This window comes from Megalobrama amblycephala, linkage group LG15 (assembly GCF_018812025.1).
Source record: "Megalobrama amblycephala isolate DHTTF-2021 linkage group LG15, ASM1881202v1, whole genome shotgun sequence".
Lineage (NCBI taxonomy): Eukaryota > Metazoa > Chordata > Actinopteri > Cypriniformes > Xenocyprididae > Megalobrama > Megalobrama amblycephala.
In genome coordinates, this window is record NC_063058.1 from 20165128 (window position 1) to 20181796 (window position 16669).

At 40.1% G+C, this 16669-nt stretch overlaps 1 protein-coding gene across 2 annotated transcripts in view; it reads left to right on the forward strand.

The window, feature by feature from the left end:
• Nucleotides 1–318: 318 nt before the first annotated feature.
• Nucleotides 319–16669, forward strand: part of celsr1b (cadherin EGF LAG seven-pass G-type receptor 1b) — a 59265-nt gene continuing 42914 nt past the window's right edge. The window contains exon 1 of one of the 2 annotated variants that reach the window (XR_007180223.1): nucleotides 319–4090. Coding sequence is in view for 1 of the 2 variants with exons in the window: in XM_048159599.1 (XP_048015556.1) it covers nucleotides 604–4090 (3487 nt within the window). In the remaining variant the exon portion in view is untranslated. The remainder of the gene's footprint in view (nucleotides 4091–16669) is intronic. The other variant, XM_048159599.1, reaches the window with a different exon arrangement.

The following is a 16669-nucleotide window of genomic DNA, read 5'->3' on the forward strand; positions in this document are numbered from 1 at the left end:
TGCTGATTTATTATCAATGTTGGAAACAAAAATAAAAATAGTAATGTTTCCAAACTTTTGACATGTAGTGTATATTTAAAAAAAATTAATTCAATAAAATTCAATATTAACAATAATTATATATAGCCTAATTAAATTAAATCATTATAATGCATTTTTTTTATATTTTGGAACACACAAAAAAATGTACATAAAATATCTAATTTTCTATTTATTTATTTTTTAAATCTTTTTTTAACTTTATCCTTGTGTTTTAACAGGAAAAGATTACAACATGAAAATTGGATTGATTAAATGTTTAATGGTTTAAAACTTTGTTCTTTGATAGCCAAGAATGTAAGCTATTCGGTTGAGCTCATTGGATATTTCAAAATCACAATGCATGAGTAAGTCCATGCAAGTTGTGGGAGGGGAGGGAGAAGAGCCATCTTACTCATTACAACTTATCAGTGCAGCTCTCTGGTCCCTGCTGCTCTGCACACAGAAACATGCCTTGACCCAATGTGCACTTTCACGTTAGCCTACAGGAATGGTTGGAATTTTGCAAACTGCAGACGTTCTGGGTCGTTTGGACTAATTTTCCCAATGAGATGCGCGTGAGCCATGGAATTACCAGTGATATGGATGTGCTTTGGATTACTTATTCATCTCCCACCGTTTGGATGCTTGGATTTACATCTATCGGAAGCCCTCCAGCCAGGTGCAACACTGGCAAATGTATCAATCGGACCAGACTGGACGTACATAATCGACAGAAGTCTCACAGATAAGTCTTTACGGCACTTTCTAAAGATCAGGAAAAGTGATGGGCTGGTATCACTCGCGCGCAAACTTCAGTGCACTCATTTACCGAGAAATCCGGTGCCATTGTATTTGCGGATTAAATCGCTGCTTTCTGAAAACTTCATACTGCTTCATTTCAATACATTCGTTCATGGGCAGAACTGCTTCAACAAATACAAAAGAAAAAATCTTAACCCAGATGCCTATATGTATCTCCTGACTGGGTATGAGACATGTTTTTCTTTGGACACCTTACCCATAAACATTTACGAACATTTACCTGTATCCATGCGGAATTCCCAAATGTTTCGTGGTAGGTGCGTGGAGAAAGACCAGCGGCGTGTTATTTCCCTCACGAGCGCGAGCCTCTGTTTACCTCATACGCAGCGATATGAAGCGAATTTGCTTTGTTTAATGCCTAACGCACTGAATGGCTCTTTATTTGTCGATGTTAAGTTACATTTAAGCAGAAAAAGCAGCACTGGAGGTGAATTAGACCCGTGGGCTAAACGTCAAAAAAGAAACGTGAACTCTGCTCCTCAGTTTCAGCTGCCAAACTACCATGTATCAGTGCCCGAAAACGAGCCCTCGGGAACGCGCGTCATTACCCTCAAAGCCTTCGACGCCGATGACGGAGACGCTGGTGTTGTTGAATATGATATTGAAGCTTTTTTTGACAGCAGATCTAACAATTTATTTCAGATAAACCCTGAGACGGGCGGTATAACTACTCTACAACCTTTAGACAGGGAAGTTAAAGACACTCATGTGTTCAAAGTTACTGCTACTGATAGGGGAACCCCTAAAAGATCAGCAGTCGCGTACCTCACTATCACAGTCAGCGATACTAATGACCACTCGCCAGTTTTTGAACAGAATGAGTATAGGGTTAGTATTAGAGAAAATGTTGAAATAGGTTTTGAAGTTATGACTATTAGGGCTACAGATGGAGACGCCCCTTCCAATGCCAATATGATTTATAAGATTGTGAATAATGATGAGGTGAACACTTGCTTTGAAATCGATCCAAGGAATGGGTTGGTCAAAACCAGAGTCAGACCAGACAGAGAAGTCAAATCTCAGTACAAGATTATTGTTGAAGCCAACGACCAGGGCAGAGAGCCCGGTCCACGTACCGCCACAGCCACAGTGCACATCTTCATAGAGGATGAGAATGATAACTACCCTCAGTTTAGTGAGAAGAGATATATAGTTCAAGTTTCTGAGAACATAGCCGTGAATTCACAAGTAGCTGTGGTGAAGGCTACAGATAAAGATGCCGGGAATAATGCGAAAGTGCATTACAGCATCATAAATGGGAATATAAAGGGCCAGTTTTACATACACTCCCCTACAGGTGTCATTGATGTTATCAGTCCTCTAGATTATGAGACGATAAGAGAGTACACACTGCGAGTGAAAGCACAAGATGGAGGGCGACCACCTCTTATCAATGGCACAGGTATGGTTGTAATCCAAGTGGTGGATGTTAACGATAATGCCCCTATGTTTGTCAGCACACCCTTTCAAGCCTCAGTGTTAGAAAATGTTCCTGTAGGTTTCTCAGTGATGCACATTCAAGCTATCGATGCTGATTCAGGTGACAATGCTCATTTGGAGTACAAGCTGACTGACACATCACCTGGTTTTCCTTTCATTATCAATAACAGCACTGGATGGATTACGGTTAGTGCTGATCTGGACAGGGAGACTACAGAGTTTTACAGTTTTGGTGTTGAGGCCAGAGACTGCGGGGTTCCTACAATGTCATCTTCAGCTAGTGTAAGTGTCACTATACTAGATGTAAATGACAATGTCCCCACCTTCACGCAGCACTTGTATAACCTAAAGGTCAATGAGGATGCAGCTGTGGGCACCAGTGTGCTTAGCGTCACAGCTGTAGACAGGGATGTAAACAGCGTGGTAACGTACCAAATATCTAGTGGGAACACACGGAACAGGTTCGCCATCACCAGCCAGAGTGGAGGAGGACTTATTACTTTAGCACTACCCCTGGACTACAAGCAAGAAAGGCAGTATCTCCTAACAATCACCGCCTCAGATGGAACGCGCCATGACACAGCTCAAGTCTTCATTAATGTGACTGATGCCAACACCCATCGACCAGTATTTCAAAGTGCTAACTACCAAGTCTTAGTAAGCGAGGACCGGCCTATAGGCTCAACAGTTGTGGTCATCAGTGCCACCGATGAGGACACTGGTGAAAACGCCCGTATTACTTATGTAATGGAGGACAATGTGCCACAGTTCAAGATTGATCCTGACACCGGTGCCATCACGACTCAGATTGAGATTGACTACGAAGATCAGGCCTCCTACACGCTCGCCATCATTGCCCGAGACAACGGCATTCCCCAGAAATCAGACACCACCTACGTAGAGATTATCATTCTTGATGCCAATGACAATGCACCCCAGTTTCTCCGGGACATTTACCAGGGGACAGTGTTCGAGGATGCACCGGTATACACTAGTGTACTCCAGGTATCTGCTTCAGACAGAGACTCTGGATCTAACGGTCGACTGAGCTACACCTTCCAAGGAGGGGATGATGGCGAGGGGGACTTTTTTATTGAGCCTTACTCTGGGATCATCAGAACGGCCCGCAAGCTTGACAGGGAAAACGTTGCAGTGTATAACCTCAAGGCGTTTGCAGTGGACAAAGGAGTGCCCCCTCTCAAAGCAACCGTAGACATTCATGTGTCCGTGTTGGACATAAATGACAATGCCCCTGTGTTTGAGAAGGATGAGTTGTTTATATACGTAGAGGAAAACAGTTCCGTAGGGTCCACTCTAGCCCGTGTAATTGCCACAGATCCAGATGAAGGTACCAATGCCCAGATTCTCTATCAGATTGTTGAGGGCAATATTCCTGAGGTCTTCCAGCTTGACATCTTCAGCGGAGATCTAATTGCCCTTACTGACCTAGACTACGAGACCAAGATGGAGTACGTAATAGTGGTCCAGGCCACTTCCGCACCACTTGTCAGTCGGGCCACTGTACATGTCGTCCTAGTAGATGTCAATGACAATGACCCTGTTCTTCAGGATTTTGAGATTATTTTTAACAACTACATTACAAATAAGTCCAGCAGCTTTCCCACAGGAGTTATTGGGAAGGTGCCTGCTCGTGATCCAGATGTGTCTGACAAGCTCCTCTACACATTTGTTGAGGGAAATGAACTCAGCCTGCTGATTCTCAATCAAGACACTGGGGAGTTAAAGCTGAGCAAGGACTTGGATAACAACAGGCCTCTTGAAGCCACAATGAGGGTAACGGTTTCAGGTGAGACTCACTATACATGATACCACATTATTTGGGCACCATTTTTGTTTTGAAAAGTTAAAAGCATCGTGTGACGAAGTATTGTGTGCAGTGGTTTGAGTGACTTTCAATATCTGCTTTGCAAATTGCCTTGTCATAGTAGAAGTGGATTTGTGCAAGCTTTATTCTTTTCACGCCAAGTTAATTGGTTTTCTTTGTGATAGTGATCTGCCTCCTTGTGTGCTCTTCTCTTCTGGTGGGTTCTCAGTCCCTGAATATCCTAATTGTTTATACAGCCTTACTGTGTCTCTGCTTATGCTCAACAATATTTGTTGCCATTCCCTATAGTAATATATTTTATTATTTGCAGCAATTCTGAAATGGCCATCCATTTATACATTTCTTGTTTGCAATATATTATTCAGTGAATATGTTTAAACCTCAGAGTCAAAAAAGGTACATGCAACATTACCTCATAATCACATTTTAATCACATTTTATTTCTCCCAATTTGCCTTATATCTACCACAATTGCAACTTTATAATTCATAATGTGACTTCAAATATTATAATTTAACTTTATTTCTTATTTTATTTAAATATTTGCATGGTCATGCTGCATATCACATTAAGGACTCACTTATCTCTCTTTTTTAAAACTGTCGTACCTCGGCTTATGCCACACTTGCACTCTTTCAAAGTCTCTTCTACTCGGTACAGCAACTGTGGTTTGCTAATGAGATGTAATTGTTTCTAAATTGTAATCTCCAACAATTTTCAAATTAACTGTTGTTGATCTTCCCTCACATTCCTCAGATCCATCCTAGAACATATTCCCACCAACAACTATCATGCACTAACATGAATAAAAGTTAGTGAAACCTTCTCCCTTAGAATCTTGTAGAAATCAAATGTCATTCTTACCTGTCAGGTTTGTTCGTTTCATGTACATTTTCCCAGCAGCCAAAGCTTACAGAATGTCCTGCCTATTAGACAGTGACTGATTATGTGTCAAAGGAAGTTTTGATTTGACTTATGATTTTAAGTCTTTATTCACATTCTGCATCCTCAGGCTATAACATGCCTCAAGATTCATTTAAGAAAAATGAAACAAAACAAAAAATCTAAAATAACTGAAATCCATCCATAAGCTTGCATGTCCCAACAAGATATCACGTGATTTCAGGATTAGAACTGATGTCCATGGAGTGAACGCTTTTCTTAGATTCTCAGTGATAAAACTTGTTTGTCTCTTATAAGATGTCACATTTGACAAGAAAATGTTGGGGGATTAATTGAAGAGCCTTTAAAACTCCTATGTAGGCTGTGTACAACTAGAGTTTGTTTTGTGTTGTTTTGATTACTTCTGTTTAATAAAGAGGATCAGGATCAGCCAGTTAGTAGAGATGCCCCTTTAACATGTAGTTCCAGTGACACACTGCCACTTAATTTGATTCTGAGAAATGCCATGTGCCGCTGCTTAGTGGGCAGACAAATAACTTCCTAGTACACAATGACAGTGGAGGGAGAACACAAACATTACTCAAAGCTGCTTATGATGAATAAAATCCTGCATTTGTTCATACATTTTATGCATTACAGATATTTTATTAGATATAAATTCTTTTTTCAAACAAGTATCACATTGATTGCAATTCCATTTAGTACAGAATATGAGGCAATATGTTTTAACTGGCAAGACATTTTCCTTCCACAAAATCTGTCCATTTTTAAAATTTGGTTTAACTAAGAATAAATTGACACTTTATTAAATGTCCAAAAGAGAGAGAGGGAGAGAGAAATAAATCGAAAGCATCATCATGTTAATCTCTGATTTTCCTTATACTTAGTATCCACAAAGCTTTTAAATCAGTCAATCATTACCATTCAAGCCTTTTCTATAATGCTGGAAAATGAATGTTTTTTATTTGTTTGTTTTTTTGAGTGAGAGAGAGAGAAATGTGTTGGATACACACAATGTGAAATCTAAGGTTATCATTTTATTCCCAGAAATTGTTCACTACGTTAATATGAAAGCAGTTTTTAAAGCAAGTACACTGTAAAGTGTTTAACATCTTAAGAATGTAATGTATATGAATCATTGCAGCATCTGCATTCATGTAGACTCAGTTATTCTTCTCTTTCCCAGCATAACGCCTCATCTCTTGTGTTAGTTATTTTGCATCATTTTACATTCAGTCAGTCAATAAACTTGACTCAACCCCATCAGTGCATTCCATTCATAACCGTGCCTCAAGATAACTTCATAAGCCTTATCTAGAGGGCTTTTGGATTTTGAGTGATAATTCTATATCTAATTCGAGTGAGTGAGCTGCCAGGAAAGGACCATCTGTGGTTAATTCTACAGCCAACTTTTGATCTACAGTTTTATTTTAAAGGTAGGGCACTTCTCATAATCTTTGATCTTTTCATCTTTATCTTTTGAAGCTTTGATGTATGATTTCATCCATCTCCTTTTCGTCTAAGTGAAATCTCATGCAGCGGCTGATGCAAAGCGTGTGGTGCACACATTTCTTCTGTTAATGGCAGTGCATATGTCTTTATCCTTATTTCGCACATTCTAAATCATCTTATGTATGGAATCTTTATCTCATATCAGCGTTTCGAAGCATCTAAACCATGCAGGGAATTTGTGAACCTTTCAGAGAAAAGCAGGGATCAAGCTGTTGGTCAGGTCACTATTAGTGCTGACATAGACCAGCGTGAATTTCCTTTCAGGTCCAGGCTGGTTTATGTAGGTTATTGCTGGTCTTGGTGGTGCACCAAAACATGCTGCTCAACCAGCTTCACTAGACCAGAAAGACCAAGAAAGTCTTGGATAAATAACTGAATACGAGGCCATATATTTCTAAACAACTGAGAAGAAATTTTCCTTCCACAATTCCAAATAGGGCATTTGTTAATTCCCAAAAAAAATATTTGGGTTGATTTGGAAGGAATTAATAGCTTTACCACACCTGAAAGTCCAAGAAAGTCTTGCTGGTTAAGCCATTTAAGAAGCCTGGTTGGGACCAACTTCCAAAACACAACATATGCTGATCTTTTCAACCAGGTAACTTGTGCTAAGCAAGCTGATCTCCTTCCAAATCTTCTGGTAATGGGACTAAGCATCCCATTGGGTTCCCTCATGGACGTCCTCTAAAGGAAGTCTGGGAAAAAGAGTTTTGAAAAGCTCTGGCTCGCTGTTGTTGTTGCCATGGAGAATGGGGGAGCATTGTGGAGCTCTTAAGCGTTTTGCGCCAAGCTGGGGGTTGAAGCACGGGCCCCTTTTGTGAAGTGGGGTGAGAAGGAGGGTAGGGGGTGAAATGTGGGGGGCTTCTTAAATTCGAGGAGGAGGGTGGCATTGTCCACATGCAGATTTCTGTCAGTGAAGACAAAGCTGTTTGTGTGTTGAGACCTTAAAGGAAGGACACAGCTGAAAGAAGAGAGAGTTTTTTGCACTCACTTGGTGTCTGTCTGGTGAAAGAGCAGAGATCAGACATGGATCAGAACAGCAAATGAACAAAACTTGTCAGTCAGGCACAGTATGTTGTGACTGGTGTACCTGCGTGACAGTAAAACAGTATTCCGGATCACATCACTTGCATAAAGTAGATTTTTTTATATCAAAAGACAATGCGTGGTAATGATTGCAGAGTTTGTGTTACTCATAAATAGAGCTTAGGAGTACTGTTCTTCAAGAGCTGTTCTTAATTTCAAGGCACAAGCTGTTGCCATTGGACACCAAAGACTATTTGACAAAGAGTCAAGGAATGGTGTATGGTGGTTTTTCATTGGACTGCATGAGTACAAAGGGCAAACTGGGCATTATCTTCTCTAACGCTAAGGCTTTGCTACTGAATTCCTTCCTTAACAATGAAATGAAATGATGATGTAATCGAGGCAAATTCTTTGTTTAATATTGATAATTTTATACAACTATTACAAGTTTTAAAGCTGCTGACACAAAAATTCAATGTCTGTCATCATTTGCTCACCCTCATATTCCAAAACCCAAAAAAAAAAAAAAAAAAAATGTTGCTGACTGAAATTAAGTACAATCAGCTTGGATGTTTAAGTCATTTCAACTTAAATTACAATAAACTGACTTTAAAAAAAATGAGTTGAATCTTGCATAACTTATTTAAAAAAACTTTTTTTGATGAGTAAAAGCAATGTAAAAACATATGATATCATAACTTATTGATCATATAATTTTTTATAGTGATGACCTTTTTTCTTTTTTTTCTTTTTTCTTTTTTATGGAGTAAAAAAGGAGAAGTTCAGCAGAATGTAGAAGTTGCACTTTTACATACAATGAAAGCATACACTGACCAGGATCTGGTTCTGTTATAAAAAGAAATTAATACTTTTATTCAGCAAGGATATGTTAAAATAATCAAAAGTGACAGTTAAGACTTTATCAATATTACAGAAGATTTCTATTTTAAATAAATGCTGTTCTTTTGAACTTTTTGTTTATCAAAGAATCCTGCAAAAAAAAAAAAAAATGTATTATGGTTGCCACAAAAATATTAAGCAATGCAACTGTTTTCAATATTGATAATAACAAGAAATGTTTCCAGAGCACCATATGAGCATATTAGATTGCTTTTTGAAGGATCATGTAACACATATCTTGTAAAATATATTAAAATAGTAAACAGTTATGTATATTGTAAATAGTATTTCACAGTATTACTGTTTTAACTGCCTTTTTGCAAGAGACTTCTTTTAGAAATAAAAAACTTCTTACCATCCCCAAACTGGTAGTTTTGACAAGTCATACGATAGCTATTCTTCACTGAAAATTATGCCCCCTGCTATAGATTTAAATTCTCTTACTGCTTTGAAATATTCAATTTCGGCATTTTACATTACCTGTACGAAAAACGTAAGAACCAGTTGCACTATAATATTTTGGTCTGTTTATCACACAAAGCGTACAACTTCAGAAGACTTGCCATTTTATGCACAGAAGAATGAAAATGGGTTTGGAAAGACATGAAAGTATAAGTAAATGATGGCAACTTTTACTATTCCTCGAAGTTTTGTTTTAAGTCAAACTCAAGCAATCCTGTTTTTGGAAAGGCTTTTTATGAGCTCAACTAATGCAAAGTAATCAAGGCGGAAGCTTCCAGGTTTGCAATATTTGGTGGCATCTGCATTTTACTGCATTTTTAAATAAAGGCTTTTAAAGCCTATAAGGTATTAATATTTTATATAAGTGCTTCAGTCCTCAAAGACCTCTAATAGATACTAAGGCATAACCAAGTAGAAGCACCTTCATGTGTCTCTTGGCCTTGGGCAACATTAACAGTTCTACCCATAAAATCCACACCTTGCAGGGTTCCACTTCAGTGTGCTCCCCTCTGTTTTATGTATGTGCTTGGAGGGATCAAAGCAGACCTGCCACCGATGATGTTAACAAGAATCACAACAGATTCATGAGGGAGGCCGGCCGAGGTGTGGTCTCCATTATCAAGCACTTAGACCATGCACTCTCAGAAAGAAGCTTTGTTCATTAACTTCTCAAAGTGCAACTTACCACATTCCACACAAGCCATGCCAGTGCAAAAGCTTTTAATAGGCCTTAAGAAGGAATGTAGGGTTTGAATGGAGAATAGGTTGTTGAACAAGCAAGAAACAAACAAAACATGTTAATGTGGCATGTTGTCATCGATTAAAAAAAATTCTCTGTAAAAACAAACAAATATTTAGTCTACATGATGAATGTATATGAATACCCATGAATATACCCATGGGACCATATCAGTTATCAAATATTTTTAATATATATATTTTAATTTGTTGTTATCAGTTGATATTGGATATTTAATTGTGCAATAGAATTTCCCCTATTTTTACATTTCATATTTGACATAATGACTTAGTATGTCTTACTTTTGACTTTTTATGTGATAATTTTGACTTATTGTGTCATAATTTTGGCTTTTTATATCATAATCATAACTTGGTATGTTATAATTTCAACTTTTATCTCAATTATGATTTATCTCATAATTTCTAAAACAAGTTTTGACTGTCATCATTTCAACTTTTTGTCATAATTATTTCAATTTATACTTTTCATCATTACTTTTTAATTTTCTTATCTTAATTTTGACATTTTATGTTATAATTCTGACTTGGAATGTCATAATTCTTTTAATTATGACTAAAAATCTCATAGCCTTGTCTTTTTATCTCATAATTATGATTTACCAAAGCAGGATTTTTTTTCTTATGTGGCGGAAATTGACTTCCGTATTTGAAGTCCTCTCAAAAACTTGAATTTTCAAAAGGGGACACAGCCCTGCCCTCATTGGCTTGTGCAATCAGTTGCCCCTCTCTCAGCTGTGCCTTTTGTGCGACGGGCACCAGTTGGCTCGGCTTCGCAAATATTTAGGTCAGCCATCAGCCATGATGTTGCTGTGGCCACTGCCGGTGAAGCAGGACATGTGTCTTGGCGTTGGCTAACTGATGCTTTGGCAGGAGTTTTTGTCAGTCCCTGCTACTGTTGCACCAGCCAACTGCCAATCAGCTGTCCAATTGAATGTTCCCACATGCTTTTTGAGAAGCGTTGTAGGACAGATAACTGAAAAGAGACAATTAAGTCTGATTTGTTTGTATTCTTACCCCATGATGCTCCATATTTAAAGCATTAGATCATCCAGATATGACAATTCTGTCATTATTTACTCAACCTCATGCCAATCAAAACCCATATGGCTTTCTTTCTTCCATTTAACAAAATGTTCACATTGGTCTTTTCCATATAGTCAACCATAAAATTAGTCCATATGACTTTAAGTCTTCTGAGTTGTTATTTGCTGAAAAACTTTCCTTCCACTGCAGCTCAAATCTCATTCACATTCATATTCAGATGTGCATCAATACAATTTATTGTATATATGCATTAGCTTTGGTGCGAGTAATCATTGCTTTGATGATTTTGTCATTGTGCTCTTACGAAAAGTTGCGATAATGGCGAAGTCATTACAAAAATGCATCACCCAAACCTAAACATAACCATGATTGTAATAATAAAAACAGTTGTACTTTTTGTATGTGCCAAGTTTCATGATATCGCAAGATCTTGCCATCTCATGCAAATTATTATGAGCTTATGAGCTGTTCACATTGAAATAGGTCTTTAGACTCAAATTTCTGATTCACGCCATCCACTTAGTAGTTGGTAACCAGTAAACCGAGGTTGACATTAGCTGTAGGACAGTTTAACATTTAGGTGATAACCTCTAAACTTCCCACTGTGATCATTTGCAGGTCAGCTCCTGCGAGTCAATGTCTTTAGAGTGTGTATTTAAACTGCACTGAAGTACTATCTTTGCACAGGCTGTTTGGCCTTTTCCCTCGGAAAACACAGTGCCGAAAAGCTGCTCCGTGTATTTGTCTTCGTTCTCAGATTGTTCGAAAAGAAAACTGAACAAGACACTTGCTCTTTACAGAGGCTGTAAACACTGTCACAGCTCAGTGGTCTTGCAAAGAAGTTTGTTGCCAAGTGAAACTGTGAACATTTCAGTGTAGTTTACTTTGCTTGTGTCATAATCTCCTCAGTCAGTTTTGAGGGATTCGTTGAAGCTGGACTTCCTCTGGCATGGTGCTATCTAAGCAGTTATTCCATTTAAACGAATGATCGTACATACAGTACAATGTTTCACTTTGATTTCAGAGTTCTACAAACTCTGGAATCAGTTGGTATAGTTTCTGCTCTGGACCACCCACACTTGTATATGATATTCATATTAACACAGTGATTCTTATTTGATTGTATAGACAGATTTTAGAGACTTATCATTCTTTTGTACAAGATTTTTCCTGGAGAGGATCCAAGATCAGACCTGTAGGCCTATTTAGTTAGTATGTGTGGGACATCTTTGAGAACGATCTGTTTGTTGAACACTTTTTCTGGTAGGAATAACTAGGTTTTGCATATTTCATGACAAGCAGGTATAAGGTGTAATTTTCATGACTTTTGTATGATATACATTGAACTACTAGATAAATTAACTACGTTAAAGTCTAACTACGTTGCAAATTTAAAGTGCTTGGATCAGTTTTCTTCAGTACTTTGATCTAACGTAAAGTGTCTCTGTAATATTTTATTATATGCCAGAGTGTGTGTTATGTGTGGCAATTACTGGTAAGAGAGTCAACAGAGAAGGAGAGAGAGAGAGACTTAATGCATTTCAGAGTGGCTGCAATATACAAAGTTGGGTTTTTATTGCACACCTCATTAAAGAAAAGACAAAAAAACAGGAAACCACTTAGCATGTACATTACTGCCACCGCCTTCAAATAAGGATCAGATTTCTGGCATGATTTAGCAAGTTTACTAAGCATATTTAAAAGAAACTTAGTTTAGTAGTTTATGGGATTATTGAGTATTATGAACACAATGGAGCAGGATGTGACCTGTTAAAAGCCGTTCCCCTCTCAGAAACTTGTGGGAAAATTGCGGTTAGTATGTGATAAATTTGTGATTTGCCAAGCTTGCCAGAACACTACATAATTAATCATGTATAAAGATAGGAGGAAATTATTTTTAGGCTGTCAATTGCTTACACAATTTAATTTAATTAATTACATTAATCAAAATAATAAATGTCAAAATATTTTCTACAGTAAAAAGACAACTGTCTGGCATCTGTCTCTGTCACGGGTGCACAAGAACAAGATGTAAAAGATCCAAGTGCAGCATAAGTATTTATTGGGGAGTCCAGAAACGAAAATCCAAGGCAGGCAAGAGGTCAAAATCCAGGTAATCAGTCCACAAAACAACAAGCCAGAGATATAAAACAGTGCACGTAACAAATACAACAAACCACAACCAAGGACAGACACAACTGAGTATAAATAGACAGACACTAATGATGAAACACAAAACAGCTGAGTGCAATGAGTGTAATAATGAGTCCAGGGGTGAAAACAAGAGTCCAAGATGGAGTGCCCTCTAGTGGCTGATGGGCACTCTCACAGGTGATCGTGACATTACCCCCCCTCAAAGGAGCGGCTACCAGACGCTCCACCAAAAAACAAACAAAAACACAAAAAACTCAGGAGGGAGGTGGACAGGAGGAGGATCAGGGGGAGGGATGGTGGGCCAGATCCAGGGTGCCCAACAGATAGCCAGGGCGGTGCTGGAGGAACTGACCAGGCTGGTTCCAGTGGTTCTGGAGTCCTGGCTGATTGCCAGGGTGGCGCTGGAGGAACTGACCAGGCTGGTTCCAGCGGGTCTGGAATCCTGGCTGATTGCCAGGGTGGTGCCGGAGGAACTGACCAGGCTGGTTCCAACGGTTCAGACGGCCTGGGCAGTGGCGGCAGGGCAGAAAGCCTGGGCGGCGGCGGCGGCAGGGCAGAAGGCTTGGATGATGGCGGCAGGACAGAAGATCCGGGCGGTGGCGACAGGGCTGGCCAAGGGTGCTTCGTGGCCGTATCAGGGAGAACGAGCAGCTCGGTGACGGCCTCCGTGGCCGTATCAGGGAGAGCGGACAGCTCGGTGACGGCCTCCGTGGTCGTATCAGGGAGAGCGGAGGACTCAGGGACGGCAGCGGGCTCAGACTGGAACTGCTCTGGGATGGCAACGTGTTCGGACTGGAGCTGCTCAGGGACGGCAACGTGTTCAGGCTGGAGCTGCTCTGGGACGGCCGCGTGCTCAGGCTGGGGCTGCTCTGGGACGGCAGCGTGCTCCGGCTGGGGCTGCTCTGGGACGGCAGCGTGCTCAGCGGCTGCTCTGGGGCTGCTCTGGGACGGCAGCGTGCTCCGGCTGCTCTGGCGACGCCGGCAGGGCAAGGCGCTTCGTTGGCGCCGGCAGGGCAAGGCGCTTCGTTGGCGCCGGCAGGGCACGCCCCAAGGCGCTTCGTTGGCGCCGGCAGGGCAAGGCGCTTCGTTGGCGCCGGCAGGGCAAGGCGCTTCGTTGGCGCCGGCAGGGCAAGGCGCTTCGTTGGCGCCGGCAGGGCAAGGCGCTTCGTTGGCGCCGGCAGGGCAAGGCGCTTCGTTGGCGCCGGCAGGGCAAGGCGCTTCGTTGGCGCCGGCAGGGCAAGGCGCTTCGTTGGCGCCGGCAGGGCAAGGCGCTTCGTTGGCGCCGGCAGGGCAAGGCGCTTCGTTGGCGCCGGCAGGGCAAGGCGCTTGGAGAACCCACAGACAACCTCAGAAGGCGCTTGTCGGTGGCTCATTCCCTCCTTCTCCTCTCGGATCTTATGAGGGTGAGGCGGTGGCTCACCCAACAAGGATTCACTGGCTGGAGCGGACTCACTGGCTGGAGCGGGCTCTGTAGTGGACTCACTGGCTGGAGCGGACTGGCTGGAGCGGACTCACTGGCTGGAGTCGTGTAAGTATAGTATTTATTTGGATGTTTACATTTGATTCTGTATGAGTTTGATAGTGCTCACGTGGCTAAAGCTAACATTACACACTGGCTGGAGCGGACTCACTGGAGAGATTTATAAAGAATAAAGGCTTGTAGTTTATGGCTGGAATTAGCGGGCTACAGACTGCAAGGGTTTAAAAAATGAGCGGGCTCTGTAGCGGACTCACTGGCTGGAGCGGGCTCTGTACTCACTGGCTGGAGCGGGCTCTGTAGCGGACTCACTGGCTGGAGCGGGCTTGTCGGACTCACTGGCTGAGCGGGCTCTGTATACAGTAGCGGAGGCTGGAGCGGGCTCACTGGCTGGAGCGGACTCACTGGCTCACTGGCTGGAGCGGACTCACTGGCTGGAGCGGGCTCTGTAACTGGCTGGAGCGGGCTCTGTAGCGGACTCACTGGCTGGAGCGGACTTTAGCGGACACTGGCTGGAGCGGGCTACATTAGCAACATGCTAACGAAACATGGACTTAGAAAGACAATTTACAAACATCACTAAAAATATCATGATATCATGGATCATGTCAGTTATTATTGCTCCATCTGCCATTTTTCGCTATTGTCCTTGCTTGCTTACCTAGTCTGATGATTCAGCTGTGCCATCCAGACGTTAATACTGGCTGCCCTTGTCTAATGCCTTGAACATGAGCTGGCATATGCAAATATTGGGGGCGTACATATTAATGATCCCGACTGTTATGTAACAGTCAGTGTTATGTTGAGATTCGCCTGTTCTTCGGAGGTCTTTTAAACATAATGAGATTTATATAAGAAGGAGGAAACAATACAGTTTGAGACTCACTGTATGTCATTTCCATGTACTGAACTCTTGTTATTCAACTATGCCGAGGTAAATTCAATTTTTGAATCTAGGGCACCTTTAAAAATGATTTTATCTCCTCAGTTATAATATATAATGGGAATAAAATTGTTTAAATGACACACCAGTGAGAGTAGGGACATATAGTACTTTGATTGCAATAGCTGTGACTTGTTCAAACGGTGTGTGTGCATGTGAAGTATGAATTAATATAATTTAATGTGTATGCGTGGCATTTTTGTGTGCATGTGCAAATGCGTGTGCGTGCAGAGAGAGAAAATCTTTGTTGTGTCTGCAACTGCGTGTCTGGCTTATAGCTGACAGTATGTGAAAGGACAGTGTAACAGAGTGGAAACATGTCCTCATTGTCCTGCAATTATAGCTCTCTCCATTCACATGACATAGGGGCCCTTTACAGTAGGAGCCCGCAATTGGTACAAGAGAATACACTGGACCAAGAACAATGCCTGTCAAACAAAAGAACAGAGCAAAGGTGACACAGAGGCCAGATTTACAACACTAGACACTTTTGCTCTTATTTGGTAATGATAAAGTGGGGATGAATGAGAAGGAATGTGGATTTTTTTTTTTTTTTTTTGGCTGGCCCAGTTGGGCGAGTAGTTCAGTTTTTTTATTTGCATTTTCAGTGGTCCCATCTCACACACACACACACACACACACACACACACACACACACACACACACACACACACACACACACAAACAAACAAATAATAATATTTACAACAATACACAATAGAATATATTTATTTATTATTTTATTTATATTTGTATTTAATTATTTATTATAAATACATTTTAATAATATATAATAATAATATTCTTTATTATATTTTTAGTATATAAAAATATACTTGTATTTAAATGAGTATAAGATATTCATATTCATATATCCTTGTAAAATAATAATAATAATATTATATTATAATATAATATTAACAACAATAGCAATCATTCAATTCATTCATTCATTCATTCATTTATAATAACAGTATTATTAATACTATTATTATGAACACTACTATTATTACTAATAATAATATACTTTATTTTTGCAGTATTTTTGTAGTATCATATATTTAATTATTGTATTAAATAAGTGTCAGAATACATATATATATATATATATATATATATATATATATATATATATATATATATATATATATATATATATATATATATATATTTTACAACTAATTATTAAAGGTGGGGTAAGCCATATATCAACAACACTGTTTGGAAGTTGACACCAACAACAAACATGTAACCAATCAGCTTTAGGGGCCGTAGTTAATAGCGGTTGAGGAGACAGAATGAGCAAGAGGGAGATTTGAAGAAAAACTGCAGAAAGTGAGATGATGAGACACAATAC